At 44.4% G+C, this 24794-nt stretch overlaps 1 protein-coding gene across 2 annotated transcripts in view; it reads right to left on the bottom strand.

Annotated features, from left to right (window-relative positions):
• Positions 1–24794, bottom strand: part of DPYSL2 (dihydropyrimidinase like 2) — a 109047-nt gene that overhangs the window by 62837 nt on the left and 21416 nt on the right. Inside the window, exons 1-2 of one of the 2 annotated variants that reach the window (XM_033948290.1) lie at positions 17740–18260; positions 825–913 (exon numbers count right to left, since the gene is read on the bottom strand). In XM_033948290.1, coding sequence (XP_033804181.1) covers positions 825–913; positions 17740–17778 — 128 coding nt within the window. In that variant the 5' untranslated portion in view covers positions 17779–18260. Of the gene's footprint in view, positions 1–824; positions 914–17739; positions 18261–24794 lie in introns of those variants that run through there. The other variant, XM_033948289.1, reaches the window with a different exon arrangement.

Raw genomic sequence — 24794 nt, 5'->3', positions numbered from 1 at the left:
CATTATATCTTGCCAACAAGATTTGTTATTGTGGCACATAAGAATAATAGAAAATCTCATGCCCTATTTACATTCCCTTCAGCCAAGGGCTGTAAAAGTAAGAAACATCATGGGCATTGTCTTTCCTACCAAGAAGCTTACTATGACAAAGATTTCCGTCCATTACTAATTAGATCCACATCTTATGAACATTTTAGAAAACTGTTGAAAAACTTTTCTTTTTTTCCAAATTTCTGATCAATTAGATTTCTGTATATCTATCATGCCTGTCTTTTTTCATAGCATAGGCATCTCCCTCGTTATCCACGGGGGGATAGGGGCAGAGCTGGACCGCAAATAGGGAAATACCGTGAATATCTGGCTCTGACCCACCCCCCTGCCTCCCTCCCGCCTTCCCTGGTGGTCTAGCGGGCTTTCGGGACAGGAGCGATCTTCCTACGCTCCTGCCCCGTGCAGATCGCCAATAGGAAATGGCTGCCGTGAGTTCCCGTAGTCTCTCGAGACTACTGCGGGAGCTCACGGCAGCCATTTTCTTCGTATTTTAACAGCCCTCCCCAAACTTATTCCCCCCGTTTTACCTTTGCAATCTACATCAATCATTTGCATATCATACAAGTAAAATCATAAGTCACTAATGCTACCTGAAGATGCCGTCAATAGCGGCGTTCACATCTCAAGATTTCTCAAGAGGCCAATCTAAGGGACTCTGAACACTGTGCTATTCATACAGGCTATAAATTAGTTCTCCTGCCTTATTGTGGCACCAAGCCCTGGAATTTCAACTCCCCCCAGTTTCAATAAAACCTCCATGAGAGGATACTTACTTTATTAATCCATCTTCCATGTAAATATCAGCATAGAAAGACTGGTCATCATTAACAATTTTCCCGCCCTTGATCAGAAGTCGATCACTCTGAAACAAAGAAAAGATAAATGTAACAGCTGAAGGAAGGAAACCTTCTATTGATTCTGGCACCGTGTGTTACAAGTATCATTCAACGCTGTGTTTTGTAGCCTTAATACCTATCCCACAATGCTACTGTATGTACATTTGAGAGCTTGCATTTGGTTCATTTGGGTGCCTAAAACTTTAAAACACGCCAAAACGGTAAGGGTAATACATTTGATATGTAAACAGCTTTGGTTGTACCAGTGGTGTAGGGTGTCAGGACAAAAGCGCGCCGGGACAAAGGCACGCGCAGACAACTGAGCGCAACACGGGCCGCGCACCAAAGAAAATGACTTTTTAAAAGGGCTCCGACGGGGGGTGTGGGGGGAATCCCCCCACTTTACTTTATACAGATTGCGCCGCGTTGTGGGGGCTTTGTGGGGTTGTAACCCCCCACATTTTACTGAAAACTTCACTTTTTCCCTAAAAAACAGGGAAATAGTTACGTTTCCAGTATAATGAGGGGGGTTACAACCCCCCAAGCCCCCCACAATGCCGCCGCAATCTGTATTAAGTAAAGTGTGTGGGGGGGTGCTCCAACAAAAACTCCCTTCGGAGCCCCTAAAAACACTCTTTTTCTTCAGCGCGCACTTCCGTCTTGCGCTCAGTTATCGGTGCGCGCCTTTGTCTTCGGCGGTTTTGTCTATGAACCGTGGTGTAGTGAGGAGGGGAGGGGGAAGGCAGTCCACCTTGGGTGCTGCCTTGGCGGGAGCTCCTCCACTTCGCCCCCTGCTCCTTCCTACTCCTCGCCACTGTGCACTTCTTCACTCCCCCTCCCCTCTAGCTCTTCCCTGGCGCGAAGCAGCAACTCCATCCCGCTGCTCGCATCAGCTCTGGCGTCACCTCCAGGTCCTGCGCCTAGGACATGACATCAGAGGAAGAGCCAATGCAGGCAGCAAGCTGGTGATGCTGCTTGCGCCGGGAAAGTTAAAAAGGTATAGAGGAAGGGAAGGGGCGCGCACGCGTGGAGAGGGGGGGGGCGGAGGAGAGGGCAGGGGAGCCACCGCCCCAGGCGCTTCTCACCCTCCCTACACCACTGGGTTGTACACCCAGAGGAGGTATATTATATACAGGTACTTTCAATTAACATATATTTCTTTATTTTAAAAATTTACGAATCGCTTAAAATCTAAGCGCCGTACAAAAACGTTTGCATCCACAATTTCAAACACAAACATTGTAAAATGCAGTAAACAAATAAGTCAGTCTCCCCCATAAAATTCCTTATTACAGAATTATTCAAATCTAAAACAAATAACCACAGAATTAGAGAAAGGCGTCTACAAAACAATTAAGTTTTTAACAATTTCTTGAAAGACATACAATCTTTGTGTAGTCTCATTATACCTGGAATTGAATTCCAGAGATTCTTACCGGCAATTGAGAAAATAGATATTCCAGATTTTACATAACGAATCCCATTTTCTTTTAAACTTATGAGTGACATCCCCACCCCTCCCCCCTCAGATCTCAAATAAATAGTTAACATACTGGTTGGGGGGGGGGTTCTATAAGTGGTGATGGAAAAAAAGAACTGAAGCTAAGCAAAAGTCCATAAAGCTCTGCGTTGATAGCCCTTTGTACAATACCACTTGGAACCGATTCCTGTGCCCAAAGTTAGCTGCTGGGATTCATGCTAACTAAAACCTGGTGTAAATGCCAGCATCCAATTTATTCAAACCACTGTTGAATATACAGAATGACTTAGAACCTTCACTTAGACTGTTTCAACACTACTTCAAAAAAATACTCTTAAGATACTTTCTTCTCATTAACTCTCCTTCATATCAGCCGATTTACCATAGACCTCAGAACCACCACTCCTCCATCCATACAGCATGTTTCTCTGGGGAGCTTACTGTGCCAGTCCTCATTGGTCAAAGGTTTTACAGCTTTTATATTTATATGACTTTCCATGTCACGTTCTTAATTCTTAATACTTAATTTAATCTTTAAATTTTAATTTTTAATTAAACTTTCACTTATCTTATAATGATATAACTTTCTTTGATTTAGCGTTCAGCGGTAGGACTCGACATGTTTCACCTCAGCTTCGTCAGGGATCCACTCATTACCGCTGTCATCCAAACTGAGAGCGAGATCAGAAGGCTTTGAGCATGCGCAAATGCTCAAAGCCCAGTCCAGCCCGGCACAGGGAAGAAGGAGGATCTCCCTGCACCGCACAGCCCAGCCCAGCCCAACGAGGGAGGATCTTCGGGCACTGGCACTGGCACGTCCTGTGCATTGGTGCTGGTGCCGGTGCCCAATCGGGTAAGAGATGTTTTGCGGTGCTGAGGGGGTTGTAGGATCGCGGGGGAGGGGGGTGACGCGAGCGGGGGGGGGGAGGATGCTGGTTCGCAGGGGGGATGCCGGATCGGAATGAAAAAAAAAAAGTTGTAAAACGCGCTCACACCTATAATGCACACTGTTTGTAAAAATTGTGTATAACGCACGCGTTATATGCGTGAAAATACGGTACTTCATTCACACTGCCTGCAGCCCAGAGTACAGGACTGCAGCGCTGGAAACAAAAAGTATCTGATTCCAACGGGAAGGGATGATATTCTGCACAGGCTCCCCGGGCTGCCATTGGCTTGCGGGCCTTGCAATGAAGACCACTGTTGTATGATATTTAGAAAAGCAATTTTTAAAAAATGTGCACACACATTATTAGACACCAGGATCCATGAATTAATTTTATGCGCATATCCCAAAAAAGGGCATGGACATGGGCGACTCAAGAGCTTTCCTGGAATTTACATACGGTTTTACAGAATAAGGGAGATCCACACATAATTTAGGTGCGGGAATTTGTACCAAATTTTACTTAGTATAAATTCTGACATCTAAAAATGGGCGCAGATTCCACCACCAAAACACTATACTAAAAACTGCACCCAACTCTGAATGCTTTTATAGAATAGCGCTTAGTTCAAAATTTTATCAGCACCAATTTCTCAGCACCTCTTATAGAACGGAATCCTAAGGGGAATCATTCAACTTAGAACCCTTATACATAGTTTGATAATTCAATTCATATTTTTGTATTCCACAAACTTTCCAATCAGGTTTGGTGCAGATAATAACGCTCAAGAAGACCTTTACATATAAAGGGAATACAGCAAAACTTTGGTTTGCGAGCATAATTCGTTCCAGAAGCATGCTTGTAATCCAAAGCACTCATATATCAAAGCAAATTTCCCCTTAGGAAATAATGGAAATGAAGACGATTTATTTTGCAACTCAAAAACTTTAATACAAAATACTATACGTACTCGTATTGCAAGACCTCGCTCATTTAGAACAGTCACCACACTCCTGCAGTGTCAGAAAAAGAAGAACCATCGGCTCAATTGTGATGTGTGTACACTATATGTACTTGTATTGCAAGACATTGCTTGTATATCAAGTTAAAATTTAATAAAATGTTTTGCTTGTCTTGCAAAATGCTTGCAAACCAAGTTACTTGCAATCCACAAAACAGAAAATAAATAATTTAATTTAAAACAATCCAAAGCAACACAAATGTTACATAGAAACTTAGAAGATGACGGCAGAAAAGGGCCATAGCCCATCAAGTCTGCCCACTCTACTGACCCACCTCCCTAAGTCTACTCTTCTGTTCTGCCAGTGGTCTACAATCCAGTCCTCGTGACACACCCAGCAAATATATTATACATAAAAAATGAGGCCATGTAAGCAAACCTCTTTCACATATATTCATTATGGATGTCCTGAAAAATCAGAGCTGGTGTGTCCCAAAAACTGAGCTGAGAATCACTGGGCTAAACAGATAGAAGTCAACTTTAAGTTATCTGTTAGTGCTGGTGTAAGTCCCTTGTAATTCCCACCTTGTATCATGTTTAATTTCACCTTTGTCCTCTACATCACAGTTCTTCAACCGCCGGTCCACGGACCGGTGCCGGTCCGCAAAAAAATCTTGCCGGTCCGCAAAGGATTCAAGACCCCGCCGCATCAAAAGGAAAAGCAGCGGCAGGTCTGTGTGCTTTTAACTTCGGCACACAGCTGCCCCTAGGCAGTATTTTAGCACGGTTTCATGAGGCAGCCTCGGGGCCTTTGGTAGGCCGGCCCACATCGCATCATCAAAGTGGGCCGACCTACCAAAGGCCCCGAGGCTGACTCATGAAACCGCGCTAAAATACTGCTTAGGGGCAGCTGTGTGCCGAAGTTAAAAGCACACAGAACTGCTGCTAGCCTACATAGAGGAAACATTTTCTGGAGAGGGAAGGGAGAAGGGGTACTCCTGGACAAGGTAGGGGAAGAGGCTACTGCTGACAGGGGAGAAGGGAAAGGGAAGGGATGAGAATTACTGTTGGATAAGGGGAGGAGGAAAGGGAGAAGGGGTAATCCTGGACAAGGGAGGAGAAGGGGCTACTGCTGACAGGGGAGAAGGGAAAGGGAAGGGACGAGAATTACTGTTGGATAAGGGGAGGAAGAAAGGGAGAAGGTACTGCTGGACAGGGGAGGAGGAACATTGGAAGGAAACAGCTGGCAGGGAGATTAGAGGAGGGGAAGGAGTCAGGATGGAATGGAGAGATCAGATGAGGGAAAGGGGAGAGACAGAGGAATGACAAGGTAGAGAGAGATTGATGCTGGGAAGGGGGGGTCAGATGAAAAATAAGGAAAGAGGGACAAAGATGCTAGATCTGGTGTAGGAGAGAGGGGCATAGAAAGAACGCAGATACCATATGGGAGGAGGAGGGGTGAGGGCAGACAGTGGATGGAAGAGGCAGATGCTGGATTGAAGAGACAGAGGGCAGACGCTGGATGGAAGAGAGTGAAAAGACATGAAAGCAGAAACCAGAGACGACAAAAGGTAGAAAAAAATAATTTTATTTCTATCTTGTGATTAGAATATATCAGATTTAAAATATGTATCCTGCTAGAGCTGATGTTAGACATAACTGGGGAGTGCAAAGCCCAGGCAGTGCGTCTTTAGCTTCCAGCTGGCTTAGGGCTCTCTCTGACCAGGAGGCAGTTGCCCTAGTTGCACTCCCCCTAACACCATTCCTGCCATGTGTGACTGCGGTATTCTGTTAGCATGATATTTGTGTAGCATTCTGTAATCATTTGGCTTATTCAGTTTTCTTGATAGTAGATGGGATATATGTGAAGGGGAGGGGAGACGGGGGTTTTGTTGATCCTTGCCCTGTATTATTTATATTTATAAAATGACAATTGTACAGAATATTGTTTCTTTTTATACTTTAATAAAATATGTTCAATATAAAATCATAACTATTTGAGGCTTGTGCGAATGGGATGAGATGGTTAACGGGACCGAGCTCGCGAGGACAGGGCGGCAATGGGGTTTTTAAAAATTTCAGTCTTATTAGTTTGCTGGTCCACGAAATAATTATTTTATTTCCGCCGGTCCATAGGTGTAAAAAGGTTGAAGAACACTGCTCTACATCTCTCATAATTCAATTGTTAGCTGTTACGAGCAGGGACAGGTCTCTTGCATGTTCAATGTACAGCGCTGTCTGTGTCTGATAAGCACTTTAGAAAGAATAATAGTAGTAGTTTTTATTATGTCTTCAGTGGCCACCAGCTTTTAAACTGGTGGTTTAATCTTTCTGCTTTGCCAACGGACGTTCCATCAGTTTGCTCCCAACAGGGCTGGTGGCTGGGTAATAATCTCGACCACATTCCACAACATTCAATATCAGTCAAAAAATTGAAAAGAGATTGTTCTCAACCCATGCTTGTCACTACTCTTGATCTTAGTCAAAAGGCCAAGAAGTTTAAACTAGATTAACTATTTTTCTGGTTTCATACAAAAAAGTTATAAATGCATCCTCACAACTGAAAGACACTTCTTGGCTCACAAAAAGCAGGCTGCAGTCAAGGAAATTGCCTGAATGTCTGTTGCCAGGGGCTACAAAACAAAACAAACCTAATTTGGTCCAAATGCAGAAACTGACTCAATTCAGTGGGCGCTGTAGCTTTGGCCTTCAGTGTGCTCCAAATGTTTTACATGGCATTTGCATAACAATTTCTAGAAGAGAGAGGACATTTGAACAGCCATATTATCATATGCCAAAAAGAGAAATTCAAAGCAGTTTATGATAGAAAAGTGAAAAGCTCTACCCAGAAGCAAACAAAAAATAAAAAATTTAATCAAATCTGATCAGAAAAGGGATCCTAAAAGGCAAGGAGCAGCTTCCACATTATTTAATAGCTAACTGCCCCACCCACCCCCCTCCTTTTACAAATCCATAGAACGGTTTTTAGCTCAGGCCGCTGCGATAACATTTCCAATGCTCATAGGAATTCTATGAGTGTCAGAAGTGTTACCGCTGTGACCAGCGATAAAAATGCTAGGGCGGTTTTGGAAAAGGGTGGAGGGGGTAAATAATAAACACCTGAGTAAGCTTAGTGCCGAGCTGGGCACTTGCATATATGAGTATAGAGATTCAGGTTCAATTCCCAGCTCAGGTCTTCCAAAACTGGGGGTGCTGCAGATAGTGTCCACAGCCCAGGAGATCAGATGGATGACAGAAATAAGGAAATCATAGTCATCATGCAAAGACAATATGTAAAGGGCTATTCTTTCATCAAGATGCCAGCATTTATGAGCCCTTTACAAATGTATAGAATACTAGCACTTACTGTATGCATGTAAGTAGAAAATAATGCAGGGGAAAAATTTGTCCCCGTGAGTTCAGCCCCCTCAGTTCAGTCCCTGTCTCCCACTCCATCCCCAAAAGCCATCTGATCCCATCCACACAAGCTTCGAATAGTTATGATTTTATACTGAACTTCTTTTATCTAATATAATAAAACCCTAAGCGCGCATGCGCACTCTTACTTGCGTGCTTCCGTTTTCCATGATCTGTAGGTCTGCAGCAGGCAAGAGTGCACATGCACGCCGGCAGAGGAAATCAGAGCATGGGAAGACCGCGAAGCAGCGTCTTTAGTGTGATGCGGCCGCTGCTGAAGCCAGTAGGTTTGACGGTCGTCTCGCAGTGGGAGGGTCATTGGAGTCGGCTGCACGGCGGCGATAGTGGCGGTGGGGGGGAGAGTGCTCTACTGCACAGGGGGGATGGCTGGCAGGCAGGTACAAAGATCCACTGCAAATAATTTTGTAACTGCAATGCAATATGGCAGACTTCTGTTTCAGGCCATTTTACAAATATGTGAAGAGGGACCGTAGAGCAGGGAAGAGATGCTGCTGGGGCAGGGGGGGGGAGGAAGAGAGTTCTACTACACAGGGGGATGGCAGGCATCCAGGAAAGCTGGCTTCGGAAGGTGGGGGTGGGACAAAGTCTGGAAGGCAGTGAGGGGGAGCAGGGAAGAGGTGCTGCTGGACCAGGGGAGCAAAGAAGAGGGACAGGGGGAGAAGGGAAGAGGTGCTGCTGGACAGGGGGAGCAGGGAAGAGGGACAGGAGGAATACGTAAGAGGTGCTGCTGGACCGGGGGAGCAGGGAAGAAGGACAGGGGGATCACGGAAGATGTGCTATTGCACAGGGAAGTAGGTTGGGGAGGGAAATGCTGCTGCACAGGAAAATGGAGGGGGAGGGAAATGCTGCTGGTGAGAAAAGGGGGCTGGGGATGAAAGGGAAAAGATGGGAGAAGGGGGCTGGGGAGTAAAAATGGGTTTGGAGCTGGAGCTGGGGCTGAAAATAGGGGATATGTGAGGGAAGGAGGCTTTACTAGCACCCGTTAATGTAACGGGCTTAAACACTAGTTAAAGTATAAAAAGAAAAACAATATTCTGTACAACTCTCATTTTAAAAACACAAATAATACAGAGCAAGGATCAACAAAACCCGTCTCCCCTCTCCTCCTCTTCACAAAAATATCCCCTCCACTATCAAGAAAACTAAATAAGCCAAATTATTACAGAATGCTACAGAAAAATCATGCTAACAGAACACCGCAGTAACAAATGACAAGAATAGTGTTAGGGGAGTACAACTAAGGCAACTGCCCCTTGGCAAGAGAGCCCTAAACCAGCTGAAAGCTAAAAGAAGCACAGCCTGGGCTTTGTGGTCCCCAGTTATGTCTAACACCAGCTCTAGCAGGATACATATTTCAAATCCGATAAATTCTAATCACAAAATAAAGAATAAATTTATTTTTTTCTACCTTTGGTTATCTCATCATTTTATTCTTCATATCATGCTGGTCTCAGGTGCTGGTCTCCATTTTCTTTTGTCTTCTCTTAACTCACTTGACAGGGTCTCCTGACCATTTAACATTTCTTCTCTCTCCATGTTCACCATCCATTATCTATCTCTGTGTATGTATTGCTCCCCATGTTCAGTATCTCCTTTCTCTACATCTCCTATAAGTACCTTTCTAGTACTTCCCCTGTGTATAGTATCACTCCTCTATATCCCTATCCAGCATCTTCCTTCTGCATTCTTATTCTCCCCCATGTCTAGTCATCTTCTCTCTGTGTCTATATACCCTCCCATGTCTAGCATTACCCCTCCGTATCCATATACCACCCCCATGAAGATGCAGCATTCCCCTTTTTATCCCTGTTCCAATCTTCCCATCCATGCCCACCATCTCCCCTCTTTTTGTATATGTCCCTATGTCCAGCTTCTCCCCTCTTACTCCCTTACACCAATGTATCTCTATCACACTGTCTCTTTCCTCCCTCCCTCTGCTTTGTTCAATATTTCACTCCGGCGAAACCAGAAGTTACATCGGAAGAAGGGACTCAGCGGGAAGAAGGTTCAGTGAACTTCAGCGCTACATGCGGCGATGTTGCCTCTTCGTCCTACAAACACTTCTAAGAAGCTGGTAGGCCCACCCCAGGAGGCACAAAGGGGCTGACGGGGGAGTCAGTTTGGATTTGTTTGTTGTTGTTTTTTTGCCGGTAGCCGCAATCGCGAGTGAGGGTGGGTGCTGATGGACCCGAGCGAGCGAGGGTGGGAGGGAGGGGGCTGACCAGGAGGGGTGGGAAGGAAGGCGACTGGCGACAGATTCTTTACTGCATTTATACCATTTATGCTCCACGGGGCAGTGAAAAGCCTTGTCCCCATACCAACCAGTCAATTTTCCCCTGTTCCTGCAGGTTACCTGTAGCTAACTATGGGAAACAGTCACAGTGTCATTCTCTATATGTAAGTAAGTATAGGTTTACCTTTGAAAGTGACAGCAGGGTGCCTAAGCACCATTCCATAACTGATGTGGAGGGCCATTTTCGATAGTGCATCCAAAACCAACTTTGGATGTTTCCCACAAGACGCCCAAAAATTGGGGCAGAGAAACGTCCATTTTCAAAACCGCCAAGCTGTTTTTTCAAAAATCACCTACTTAAGATGTCTTGGTAATCAGGACGTCCAACCTTAGGACACCTAATTTTCTGGGCCATTTTCAGTCACAAAGCCATCCAAGTTCAAAATGTTCAAATCTAGACCATTTGGACGTGGGAGGGGCCAGCTCTGTAAACAGCAGAGTAATGGGGCAACTTAACGGGCAAAATTACTGCGTTATGGACCATTGACATTCAGTAATTTAGAACATATTAAAGACAAATAATGATTACTTTTTGTTGGGTTAACATGATCCTCGTTGAGCGTACTCCTTCTTACTCACAATATTTCTACTACTGATAGTGTATATACTGTCTCCACTTTGTATTACTTCATGTATGTTATTACATATTTATATGTATATACTATCATGATTTGTACAGTTAAATGGTAAGTCTGTTAATTTATATCATAATATTAATAAAATTTATTATTTTTTTAAAAAAAGTGTGCCAGAAGTACATCTCTCCATAACCCCCTTATAATGTATGGTAACCTTCCAAAACTCCCCCAAAAACTATTAGACCCACCTGTCTCCCACCCCAATAACCCTTATTGCTTCATATGGAACCTATATGGAAGTATAGTAGGATTTTGGTGGGCTCACATTTTCCACCATAAATGCAGTGGTTAAGAGTGGCTTATGGGCCTGGGTCCTCCTCTCTATGGCTCACTAGCCCATCCACCAGGCTACTTAAGACACCCGTGCGATGCTCTACAAGCCCCAAACGTCCAACACTAAACTAAACTAAACCTTAAGTTTATATACCGCATCATCTCCACGGATGTGGAGCTCGGCACCGTTTACAAGAACTTAAAATATAGGAAGAAAAGGAAAAAAAAAAGGTTTACATGAACTTATATATAGAAGAGAAGAGTAAGGGGGATAGAATTACATTTTAGTGAAAAGCCAGGTTTTCAGTTGCTTGCGGAATAATTGGAGGGAGCCCAGGTTGGCCCAGGCACCTTAGGCCCCACCTGTGGGCGGGATTTCAGACGCCTGGGCCAATATGGCCCCATTCTGTAGCCGGCTGTCCTGATGGACGGGCAGGCTTAGCACCCATCCGTCCGGCCAACATTTAACAGGTATGGGGGGTGGGATTGGGGGTGGGGGGGTCATGGGTTCGGCGGGGGGGTCGTGGGTCAGCGGGGGGTGGCGATCGGGGGTTTGGGGGGGGCGGTCGTTTGGGGGGGTTGTGTCAAGGGCAGGAGGGCCTGGGATCCCTCCTGCCTGTATTGCAGTGGGGGGTGGGGGATAGAGGGTCCGCCTGGCCAGGAGGGGTTGGGCTCCCTGCTGCCCGATATTGTAGGGGGTGAGGGGCAAGAGGCCAGGAGGGCTTGGGCTCCCTCCTGGCCCAAACGTAATGGGGGAGTGCCTATGATGGCCGGGGCAAGAGGGCTTGGGCTCCCTCTTGCCCCGATATTGTCGGGGGGGAGGGGGGTGATGTATCACGGCAGGAGAGATTGGCCATCTCCCCTGCCGTGATGCGATCACTCCTCTACCCAAACTGCCATAACTCGCGGCAGGAGAGATTGGGCATCTCTCCTGCCGCGGGTCGCGGCAGTTCGGATAAAGGGGTGATTGCATCGCAGTAGGGGAGATGAGGCATCTCTCCTGCCGCGATGGTTGCAGTGGGTGGGTGGGTAGGTTGCCAGGTGCTGAACTGATCGCGCCAGCCGCCATCAGCTCAGCGGCCCCTTTTTCGGCACTTAGACCTGTTTTGACTTTGTCTAAGTCATAAAGGTATAAGTGACGACTAGGCCACCTGCCTAAGGTTTTGGTTATACCTGCTGCATGCCTAGGTGTATGTCGGCCTACCTCCCGCCCACCGCCCGCCCTTTCCCCTCCTCTAAACACGTCTCTTTTCTCTCTGTGCGTGTAGTGGCAGGGGAAAGGCCTAAGCTAAGCTGGTTTTAGATACGTCTAAAACCAGCTTTGGTTATGGGTACTTGGACGATCAGGGTTTTTGAGCGTCCAAGTAGCCATTTAGGACACTTTTTAGATGTGTTTTTTTTTTTATTATTATGAACTCCATAGCAACTAGGAAGCCCAGAAAGACGTCCAGAAAATCTGTTTTGAAAATCGGCACTTGGACGTTTTAGGGATTGAGATGTCCATGTGTCGGTTTATGCTGTTTTTTTTAGAAGAGACATCCACAAAACACACCGTGTGGAGCTCCAGTGTTCGTTGATAGCTTGGAATTTGAAATAAAGTATTTGTACTTTACAATTCTGTGTCCAGGAACTGGCTCCAAGTGGTGTGTTTTGTAGACGTCTCTTGTTTCTTTGTGAAAGGCTGGTCTTTTGCCCCTGTCTTTGGGACTTTAGTGGTCCCTCCAGTGGCTTTGTGGATTGTACGTTCTTTTAGAAGTCATTTTTTGAAAATTAGCTCCATAGCATGCAAAATACATAGACAGGGCTCCCAGTTACACATATAACTGAGAGAATACTGTAAGTTAGGTGTGTCCCTGCCTTATCTAGGCACCCTCAGGTATTATTAAAAAAAAATGGGAACATACCCCACATCCAGGACATAGAAGCAAACAAGGAGTCAGGTAAGAACAAAGAACCAAAACACTCCAATCAATGGAGTTTATTTATTTTTATCATCAGGATATAGGTACAACACAAGTATAAAGACTTGACATGGCTATGATTCAGCAAAACAATACCTGGGTCAGGAGTCCAGCTCTGATAAAAATCATTTTTAAAAAAGAACAAGAAAAATCCAAAAACAATGAATAAGTATCTAAACAATAGCAATAATGATAGGTAGATGATATGTACACTTCCCCCTCCCGATTTGCAGTTTTAGGACTCGCAATTTCGATTATTCACAATTTCCTAAAACTGGAATCACCCCCACCTCCATCCCGCCTCCCCAGACCTTACCTGGTAGTCTAGAAGTCTTTCGGGGCAGGAGCGATCTTCCTATGCTCCTGCCCCATGCAGATCACTCATCCAAAAAGGCTGCCATGAGTTCCCGTCGTAGTCTGGAGAAACTATGGGAACTCATGGCAGCCATTTTGGATGAGTGATGTGCACGAGGCAGGAGCGTAGGAAGATTGCTTCTGCCCCGAAAGACCGCTAGACCACCAGGTAAGGTCCGGGATGCCAAGGGGAGAAGGCGGGGTGGGTCAGAGTCAGCCCAAAAGTTATTTGCAAATTTTCAATATTCGCGGGCCGGCTCTGTCCCTAACCCCCGCGAATATTGAGGGAGGAGTATAAATGATTAGGTAAATAAATAAAATACAAAAATAATTAATGAGGGACACAGACTTAGCATTATATTACACCTTCAGGTATGCCAGGTATGTATGGTGTAACTGTGGGTGCCGAGATGCTGGGCCTGCGAATACTGGGTTTTGTTATTATTTATTAATTTAGATTTATATCCTGTCCTCCCCAAAGAGCTCAGAATGGGTTGCAGTTTGCATTCAGTGTTACAATATACAGTTTACATAGAGTGTGTTGCAATATCTCTTCATATCTGATTACACTAATAGTCTTTAAAAGAATCTGGACACCCAGATGCAATTATAGAATAGGCTCTCAACACGCACCCTCCAGACACCTAAATGGAGGTGTCCAATTGTAGAATACCCCCACCATTACCATATTTAGGTTTCAGGAGCCCTAGTGCATGACCTCCAGCCAAGGGTGGTGCAAATTAGTTGGGGTTTTTTTTTTTAACTCTACAGGCTAGTAAGTCAACACAGACATTTTAAAGAGACCCATTTTCTCTTCTCATTTTAAAAAAATGTTTTTTTGGGATTAACAGAGAGCAATGAAAGCAAAGTACTGCATCTGTTTATAGACGCACATCAGCAGTTCAGGTTTGTTTTACACTCTCCTACTAAGAATTCTGGGGGCACCATTTCAAATGGCAGGTCACCCAATCAAACTGAACTACTAATGTGTGAAAAGCAACTATGCTCTTTGTTTTATGCAAGCCTACCCAATGACAGGGAACCAAATCAATTAGTAGTGGCATTTCTGACCAAACCAAGTTTAATTCAATTATGATGCATCTTTCTTATTACTAGGCCTACCTCATTAATCTTCATAGCCTTCATAGCTTTCATATTTCATGCCCACATTTTGTTAAATTATTGATAGCATCCTTTTTGTTCAAAAATAACCATTTTTAAGAGTTATATATTCTCTCTGCAAATATCTGGATTTATTAAAAGTCAATTACCATGATGAAATACTGTATTTCTAGAAAGGCCAAAATTAGAGCCCCTGGAAGTCAAAATAATCAGCGCCCCTACAAATAATCCACAACATATCCAACCAAGCTAGTACAGAAAAGAATGCCAGTAACATATGCAATGAAATCTTCTAACCCAAGAGCTGCGAACATAAAATTATTGACAAAGGCAAATACAAAACCAAAATATTTGACTCAATATGTGCCCATTTGTACTACTTTAGACTACATAGCAAATGACAAGATAACCTGATTGGTCAATCCAGTCTACCCTTTATACATTCATGGTAAAATTGTTTTTTCTTTAATATTTCTGAGCAATAGACCATAAAAGTCCACTCGGTACTGGTCTTTAAGTTCCCACTGCTGGAGTTGCAATTGAAGCACACTCCAGCCTATCCTAACCATTCTGTCACTAGAGCTTCTATCAAAGCCTTCCCCAGCTCATCCTAAACCAAATCACCATAAATGGGACACAGACCCTCCAGGATTGCCCAGTACTGGCCTTAGTTTTTTTTTATACCATTCATTTTCGTTCATCCCACGCTTTTTTGAATTCCGTCACCATCTCAACCACCTCCCTCGGGAGGGCATACCTGGCATCTACTACCCTCTCCATGAAAAATAATTTGCTAACATTACTCCGAAGTCTGCCACCAAGCAAACTTAATTGGTGCCCTCTAGTTTTACCATTTTCCTTTCTCTAGAAAAGATTTGTTTCTATATTAATACTTTTCAAGTACAGTAAAACTTTGGATTGCAAGTAACTTGGTATGCAAGTGTTTTGCAAGACAAGCAAAACATTTTATTAAATTTTAACTCGATATACAAGCAAGTTCTTGCAATACGAGTACATACGGTATTTTGTATTAAAAGGTTTTGGATTGTGGAGTTTCCATTATTTCTTATGGGGAAATTTGCTTTGATATACGAGTGTTTTGGATTACAAGCACGTTTTCGGAAAGAATTATGCTCGCAAACCAAGATTTCACTGTATTTAAACATCTGTATCATATCTCCCCATCCCTCCTCTCGAGTATACATATTCAGGTCTTCCAATCTATTCTTGTACGTCTTTTGGCACAAGCCCAATATCATTTCCGTTGCTTTTCTCTGGACCACTTCAAGTCTTTTTACATCCTTAGCCAGATACAGCCTCCAAAACTGAACACAGTACTCCAGGTGGAGCCTCACCAATGACCTGTACAGGGGAATCAACACCTCCTTTCTTCTGCTGGTTATGCCTCTTTCTATACAGCCCAGCATCCTTCTGGCTACAGCCGCCACCTTGTCACACTGTTTCATTGCCTTCAGATCCTCAGACACTATCATCCCAAGTCCCTCTCCCCATCTATGCATATCAGCCTCTCACCTCTCAGCACATATGATTCCCTCGGATTTCTACTCTCCTAAGTACATCGCTCTGCACTTGTTTCCATTGAATTTTAGTTGTCAAACATTAGACCATTCTTCTAACTTTTGCAAATGCTTTTTCATGTTTTCCATTCCATTACAAATCTTGGTATCATCCACAAAAAGGCAAACCTTACCTTCTAACCCTTCAGCAATGTCGCTCACAAATATATTGAACAGAATTGGCCCCCAACACCGATCCTTGTGGCACTCCTTCATCGGAGCAAATTCCATTAACCAACACCCTCTGGCTTCTGTCAGTCAACCAGTTTCTAATCCAGTTCACCACTTTGGGTCCTAAATTCTACCAGTCAAGTTTATTCAAGAGCCTCCTATATACAGTACTCTAATCACTGTAAGATAAGATGTATATAAATTTACAAAAAAAAAAAAGAATAAAATGTCTAATTTTGAGAAAAATTTATCAAATTACTTTAGGCCTAGGCCATTTTCACCAACCACTCATTCATAAATCTCATCCAGCTTTTTAAAAATGATCAAATACAGAATTGCACGTTAGAGAAAAAGAATTATCTTTCTTCACATTAAGGATCCATTTCTTGCAAATAAGAGGCATCATTTTCTAATTTAAATATCAGTCATTTAAAGTAAATCAAAAATACCAAAGGATAACTAGTGACAGATTTCACAAACCCCCTGGTTTTTACATTCTCCTCCATCCTTCCCAATGCTTTGGAAAATAATGTCAGGCAAAGGCAATGAGACACACCCAGCATGCAAGACATAGATGCAAGTTCAATACCATAAGGACAAAATAAACTACATGATTCTAGTAAAATTTGCATATTATAATACTATTCTCACAAGAACCTTTCAGACAAATATTTTAACCAACATGGGTCAAGAAGCAGAGTACACGTGAAATGACAGATCCTACATACCATAGTCTAATTATTTTTTTTTAAATCTAGTTTGGTACCTTGTCATTCCATTACAATATATAGTACCTAAAGAATTTCAGCTATAGAAACCACACAGGTCAAAAGAAATCCTTTTTGTCCCTTCCATCAATCAAGCACATTTTCCCCCTATCTTGAAGTAAATCCTAGGAAGTGTAATCCTCACATGCATTTGTACTCATTCTTTTTGGTATATCGACTGCTGAAAAGACCAAGTCCATCTGTTGTTCACCCCATGGAGCTATGCCATTGCCTTCTCTGGAAAGAGCTCATATGCGGTCCCCAGCTTACAATCAGTAGACTCTTTGTACAATAAAGCCTTCCATCCAACAAAAAAATAACCTCGAACCCAACAACACAGCATACTAAAAAGTCTGGCGCCTGCTTCAAGAGCAAACCTACTATGCCACTGCATCCGCCACAATCGGAAAATATAATTTGCAAACCTTCCCCCCCCCAAAAAAAAAAAAAAAAAAAAAAACACCCTGCTTTTGTAAGCAATGCATTCCTGCTGTAAGGATTCAAGCAAAACGTCCAAGGGCCGAAAACTACTGCAGAAACCTTCCATTCTACAAGCGTTTTCCATTAACCAAGCTTTAAAAAAAAAAAATATCTGAAATATGTCATCTCCAGAAAAGGCTACCTGAATAAAAGAGATATTATTTCACCATTATCACCTCGTAATACTAAGAACACAACAATTAGCCCTTGGAAACACTGTAGAAGAAAATAAACTGCTATACTATACTGCTTAAAAAGAGAGAAAGAAATACAATCGTTTCTTTAGTGCACAGTATACAATAACAATCAGGTGGATTTTTTTTGTTTTTTTTCTGTAGCGTAAAGATGAGGCTGTAGAGCAGATTTAGTCTCTTGGAATCTCCCCACCCCCTATTATTTTTGAAGCCTTTGGAACACAAAGACCTCCCGTGCAAGCTTGCTCGAACTCACCGTGATGCGTGGAATATTTTTCTTCCCCTGGTACGACATCTTTGATGCAAAAAAAGCAATAGATTTCCCAAAGTAGAGAGATGCAAATCAGAGGGAAAGGATGACGCAAACGCCCTCTCCAAGTTCTTCTTAGGCAGCAGAAAAATACACGCAAAAAAATTTGAAAAGGGGGTCAGGAAAAAAAACCCTCTATGATGGGGAGGGGTAAGCAGAGATCCCGCTACCCCTTTTTTCTTCCCTCAGCGCCTGCCCAGCCCAGCGAGAGCCAGGGACTACGGCAATGAAAGCCCTAGCAGCAAATGCCAACGCGCCTGCGCGCCGCCACTCCCTGCTTCAGCCAGAGAAGCCTGCAGCTTCCATTGAAAGCCCATTGGCTGAGACCTTCCCGGGTATGCAAATAACAGCCGTCTAACGGGAGGAGCAGAAGAGTTGGCACAATAAGACCTCTAGCCTCCCCCCACCCCCACCCCACCGATCGCCGCGTCCTGTCTGCTCAAGCCCACAAATCAAACGAAGCGATTGGATGGGGGGGAGGAGGAAAGCGCGCGAGACAAAGCAGGAAATTGCCGAGTGCGGACGAGCCTCAGTTCACCGTCAGCAGTAAAGCGTGAGCTATCGGCTTGAGTTGCGCGCAGATTCCAGAACAATCAATGCTTCGCTATTTTATATATTTTTTTTACAATTAGACTCTTTTTTTTTTTTTAAATTTATAGTTGTGTTGAGAAGGAACCAGATAATCAGGTGCTGAAAACTTTGATATATTAGAGAACTGTTTTCTGCTTTTCTTAGAATTACATTTCACAGTGATTGCCGAGCAACTTTGTAAAACAAGTTAAACATAAACTTGGCCACAGTGTGCAAACATTTATTTAGAGTCAAGTACTAACCGTTTGTCCACTGACACAACATGAGAAACTTGTTTTAGTACATCAGCCGCCCTTTGGGAGGGTTTTCCCCCCTTAACCCTTTGAGGATTGTAACAGATCTGATAGAGCCATACCCCTCTATTCTGTCAAAAATATATTTGTTTAAAAAAAAAAAAGTGACAAACCACTTGCAAACTGAAATACAGACAGTCCCCGAGTTACAGACTCTCAACTTAAATATGGCTTCTTCTTAAGAACAGTTGCGGTTTCATTTGATTTCACTGAGCAGTATTTCCAGTGGCATAGACGGGTCTTTTCCAGGTAAGCCCCACCACTAATGCAAAAAGTGCACGGGCGAAAACTTAAGCCCCGCCACCTTATAAATTATTAAACTATTGAAGCCCTCCGAGAAAATTATTCACATGATTTGAATAATGACTCGGGGGGGGGGGTATTCAAGGGGGGGCTCCGCCCCCCCCCTTGTATATCACTTTCCCCAAGTATTCACGTAGCATGGTGTTAGCTAAAACTGTGGCGGGGGTTAACTTTTTGGCGGGGCTTATCGGGAAAAGATCCGCATAGACTCCTATACTTCTGTAGCAGATTCAGGAATGATGCCTGGCCCCATTAAGAACAATGTGTGGATGTGCATGCTGTACTTTAGAGGGAACACTGGCTAGAGAATGACACTGGGAGAAATTTTTCCCTGTCCCTGCAGGAACTCAATTTCCCCGTCCCCGCAAGTTTTGTCCCTGTCCCTGTCCCTGTCCCATTCCTGTAAGCTCTTCCTTAACCGCACAAGCCTCCAGCACTTATGATTTTAAAGTGTTTGAGGCTTGTGCTGGAATGGGGCAGTGACACGGACAGAGCTCACGGGGACGAGATGGGAAAATGAGTTCCCGTGGGGACAGGGAAAAATTTGTCCTTTACAGTTGGCCTTTTTGTCAGCTGGGAGAACAGATAAGCAGCAAGAATCTTAAAATCTACAAGCTATGAGTTACATACAAATTTGACTTAAGAACAGCTTTAAAAATGTAACTCATTCTTAACCCAGGGACTAGCACATTTCGATTTGCTGTTTCTTGCATAGTTCATAAGAACATAAGAATTGCCGCTGCTGGGTCAGACCAGTGGTCCATCGTACCCAACAGTCCGCTCACGCAGTGGCCCTTAGGTCAAAGACCAGTGCCCTAACTGAGACTAGCCTTACCTGCATAAGTTCTGGTTCAGCAGGAACTTGTCTAACTTTGTCTTGAATCCCTGGAGGGTGTTTTCCCCTATAACAGCCTCCGGAGAGCGTTCCAGTTTTCTACCACTCTGGGTGAAGAAGAACTTCCTTACATTTGTACGGAATCTATCCCCTTTTAGCTTTAGAGAGTGCCCTCTCGTTCTCTCTACCTTGGAGAGGGTGAACAACCTGTCCTTATCTACTAAGTCTATTCCCTTCATTATCTTGAATGCTGAAATCCAAATGGACATAGTAAATGACAGCAAATAAAGACCTGAATGGTCCATCCAGTCTGCCCAATTGTCACACTTGTAGTATAGTATATTCATGGTTAAATTGTCTTTTCTTTAATATTTCCAAGCAATAGACCATAGAAGTCTGCCCAGTACTGTCTTTAGGTTCCCACTGCTGGAGTTGCGATTGAAGCCCACTCCAGCCTATCCTAACCAACCTTCTATCAAAGCCCTCCCCAGCCCAGCTTATCCTAAACCAAATCAGCATATATGGGACACAGACCCTGCAGGATTGCCCAATACTGGTCTTAGTTTGTTTTATACCATTCATTTTCTAATTAGAGATCCTCTGTGTTCATCCCATGCTTTTTTGAATTCCATCACCATTTTCATCACCACCTTCGGGAGAGCATTCTAGTCATCTACCACCCTCTTCGGGAAAAATAATTTCCTAACATTACTCCTAAGTCTGCCACCCTACAACCTCAATTCATGCCCAATATTTTTACCATTTTTCTTTCTCTGGAAAAGATTTGTTTCTATATTAATACCTTTCAAGTATTTAAACGTCTGTATTATATCTCCCCTGTCCCTCTTCTTCTCTAGAGCATAGACAGCAGAACGCTTTTTTGTTTGGGGGACTCAAAAGCTCTGCCCCAGACCCCACTCAAGCTCTGCCCGTGACCCTGCCCCTATAATAATAATAGTACTAATTGTAATACAATTTGTCCATTCATTTTTCATATATACACACAACATAATCTTATTAACAACACATAATGGTTAACCACAAAATTAAACTACACAAAGCACACTGTATGCTTCTCAACATTCATTCTTACCAGAACACCTGGCCTTGGTGACACATGCAGAACATGGATAACCCCTATGCAAACATAGGACCACAAACTAAAAGTACTAATACAGTGGTGCCTCGCATAACGGACGCCTCGCACAGCGAACGCTGCGCACAACGAACTTCTTGTCTTGATTCGTACAACGGACTTCGTTTCACACAACGAAGTCGCCCGAGGGGCCCGGGGGGGGCGGAACTACTCTCGCCGCTTCCTAATGTGAGCCGGGAACAGCAGCACCCTCCTGTCTGAATGCAGTGTTCCATCATCTCCCTCCACCTCACCTTAGATGCCGAGTTTTCCGGCTTTCTTTTTCGGCCAGCCACACACTTTCAAAGAGCAGCACATGCGCAGATGCTCTGTTGTTCAATCTTCTCCTCTGACGCAACCGGAAACAGGAAGTTGCAGGAGAGGAGAACATTGATCAACTCCAGCAGCTGCGCGTGCACAGCTTTTTGAAAGCGTGCGGCTGGGTGAAAAAGAAAGCTGGCAAACTCTGCATATAAGGTGAGGTGGAGGGAGGGAAATGGCGGAACGCTGCGATCGGGCGGGTAGGGCTGCAGAACGAATTATTTTGTTTTACATGTATTCTTATGGGAAAACAGGGCTGCAGAACGAATTATTTTGTTTTACATGTATTCTTATGGGAAAACGCGTTTCACACAACGAACTTTTCGCATAACAAACTTGCTCCTGGAACGAATTAAGTTCGTTGTGTGAGGCACCACTGTATACACAAATGAAACCCTAAGATACCAGACTCTACATGTAGTACAACAACAGAGAAATACTCATAGAAAGAAATTAATTTCTTCCTGAATAGTGCAAAATATAGACAACGGACATAAATTCTCAAAACTGACACATATTATCACTAAATTGAAAATAAAATCATGTTTCCTACCTTTGTTGTCTGGTGATTTTATTTTTCTAATCATCTTTTCCCAGTCTCTGGTTGCACTTCTTTCTGCCTATGCTCTTAACTGTGTTTCCAGTGCCTTCTTATCCATTTCCTATTCTGCCCTACAACCATCTTTTAAAATTCAACTTTCTTCAATTTTTCTGTTTTCTTCTCAAAATCTATCTACTTTTCCATGTCTTCCCAACTATCTATGGGTACCATCTTCTCCCTCTTTCTTCTCCCCTAATCCATCTATCCATAAGAAGCATTTCTTCTATCTCACTTCCCTGCCACACCCATTGCTGTGAACCATTTCCTCCCTCTTGCTCCCTCTCCCAGGGTCTGACATATCTGTCTTTCCCCTCCCCCCTCCTATGGTCTAGCATCTTTCTCCTTTCCTTCCCACAGCCTGGCATCCTTTTCCCATGGTCTGGCACCTCTCTCTAGCCTCCCTCCCTCTCTCTCTCCTCTTCTCCCCTTCCTGAGGTCTGGCCTATCTCTCCTATCCTTCCCACAGTCTGGCATCTCTCTCCTCTCCTTCCCTGGTCTGGCATATCTCTCTCCCCCTACTTCCTTTCCATTCCCTGGTCTGGCATCTCTCCCCCTTCCAGTGGTCTGCCACCTCCCTTTCCCTTCTCCCATCGCCCTTCTCCAGAATCTGACATATCTCCCTTCTTTGAGTCATCTCTCCTCCCTTCCAGTGTAACATTTCTTCCAATGCCCTCTCCAACAATTCCCCCTCTTTCTTACTTTCCCCATTTATACCATCTCTCCCTCCCACTCCATGCACCTATGTCCAATTCTCTTTTTCTCTTTCCTCCCCCAGTGGCTGCATCTCTCTTCCCTTCCCACAGCCCCACCCATGCAGCATCTCTACCTCTCTTCCTAACCACCCAGGCAATGCAGCATCTGTCCTTTCCTCCCTTCCAACCCCTCAGCCCGTGAGCATCTGTTCTTCCCTGCCTTCCCAACCCCCCCAGCCCATGCGGGATCTGTCCTTCCATGCTTTCTCAAACCAACCCCCCAGCCCTTGCAGTATATATTCTTCCCTCCATTCCCAACCTCAGCTTCACCCCCCTTCCAGCGGGATCCTGTGGCACGACGTCTCCAGCTCCTAACTTCCCCACCTACCGCCTCCCTGGCCGCAGGTCTTGTCTCCGCAGTTGAATGAGCAGTGAACGAGCGTGCAGTCCGGCAGCCCCCTCTCTCCCTCCGGCCATCCGGCCATGCATCTGTCTCTCTCCTTTCCCTTACCTTCTCTTTGTGGCGATTTCTATAAGGCTATCCGTTGTATTGCAGCCGGAGCCTTGAAGTCGTGTTGCGTGTGGCTGCTGGAAAAGTCTCCTCCGATGCAACTTTCTGTTTCCGGGTTCATTGGCTTCTTCAGATCCTCAGACACTATCACCCCAAGGTCCCTCTCCTCATCCGTGCATATCAGCCTCTCATCTCTCAGCACATACGGTTCCTTCAGATTTCTACTCCTCAAGTACGTTATTATGCACTTCTTCACATTGAATTAAACCATTCTTCTATTTATTTTATTTTATTTTTTTGCTTTACGATAAAGTACTATATTAGTTGTGTTGATAAAAATTTATAAACAAAGCCCTGCCAGCTGAACATCTCTTTCTCTAGTTCAGCAGCCAGAATTTTGATTTATAAGGAAGGAATAAGCTAAATATTGCAGTACTGAGGCTTGTATGGATGCTGCGGGGACAGTGGTCACGGAGATGGGGACAGGGCAGGGACAGTAGTTGTGGGGACAGGGATGGGACAGTGGTCACGGGGACGGGGCAGTGACGGGGAAAATTTTTTTTTCCCGTGTCATTCTCTAACTGACATACCTCTGCTCCAAGGCCTCCAAAAACAGCAGTGACGATAGCTGTGGGGGTATGTCAGGTCTCACTGGGGTGGGGATCGTTGAATTGACGAGTCCGATTTTTTTCGCTGAATCGGGCAGCACTAGTGTCAAGGATGGAGTCGAGTGTCGGGGACATTAGGGGTGGGGGATTCGGGGGTCGATCTTAACTAGGGCTTATTTTTGGGTTAGGGCTTATATTAGAAGTATCTTTAAAAATAATTCAAGGCTTATTTTCAGGATAGGTCTTATTTTTGGGGAAACAGGGTAATAACTGAAGTGAGGACGTTAAGAAATATCTACTGCCCTAGCATTTAGCTTTCAAAGAGAAGACTACCATGGCAGCGCATTCAAATCTATCTTATTCATATTCATTGTGGATATCCTAAAAACACTACCCGCTGGGTGTGCCCCAAGGGCTAAGTAAAAGTAGTTGGCATAGTTTGGTTTGAAGAAAGGTTTGTACAAGTTCAAATGAGGAAAAAGTTCATAAATTAAGGTAGTCTTGGGGTTGGGGGTCTGCACTTTGGGAGGGGGGTTCCAAATGGAGGAACTGGGCATCTCTCCTGCTGATGATCTTTGTAAGGGGGGGGATTCCGGCAGGAGTAACTGGGCATCCCTCCTGCTGGGGGATGTCATGGGAGGTGGCGGCAGGAGGAATTGGGCACTCCTCCTGCCGCCAACACTCGCTGATGGGGGGGGATGTCTTTGGGGGTCCTGGCAGGAGGGACTGGGCATCCCTCCTGCTTGCAGTCTTCACAAAGGGGGGGGAGGTACGGGTTCCTTGTCGCGGCCGCTAAACTGATCGCAGCAGGGAGATTTCCTTGCTGCGATCAGCTCAGCCACAACGCGATTCTCTAACCGGCGCCTGTAAAATGGGCAGCAGTTAGAAAGTCGTGGTGGTTAAGCGGCTTAGGGCGATTCTGTATAGGTCACCCGTGTGCAATTCTCAAAAGCCGCTTAGGCAGCTTCTGAGACCGGGCGCCCTATACAGAATCCGGGCCTCGGTGTTTGCATCATACATTCATGAATTTCCTTTGGAGTTTTCTTCTGCAGGAATAAGAATTTCATGATGGCTTGGGGTTCCACACTTCAAAATCCCACACTTTTCCTTG

Source organism: Geotrypetes seraphini, chromosome 6 (genome assembly GCF_902459505.1).
Source record: "Geotrypetes seraphini chromosome 6, aGeoSer1.1, whole genome shotgun sequence".
Lineage (NCBI taxonomy): Eukaryota > Metazoa > Chordata > Amphibia > Gymnophiona > Dermophiidae > Geotrypetes > Geotrypetes seraphini.
Note: the sequence above shows the minus strand (reverse complement) of the source record. Positions and strands in the feature narration are given on the sequence as shown.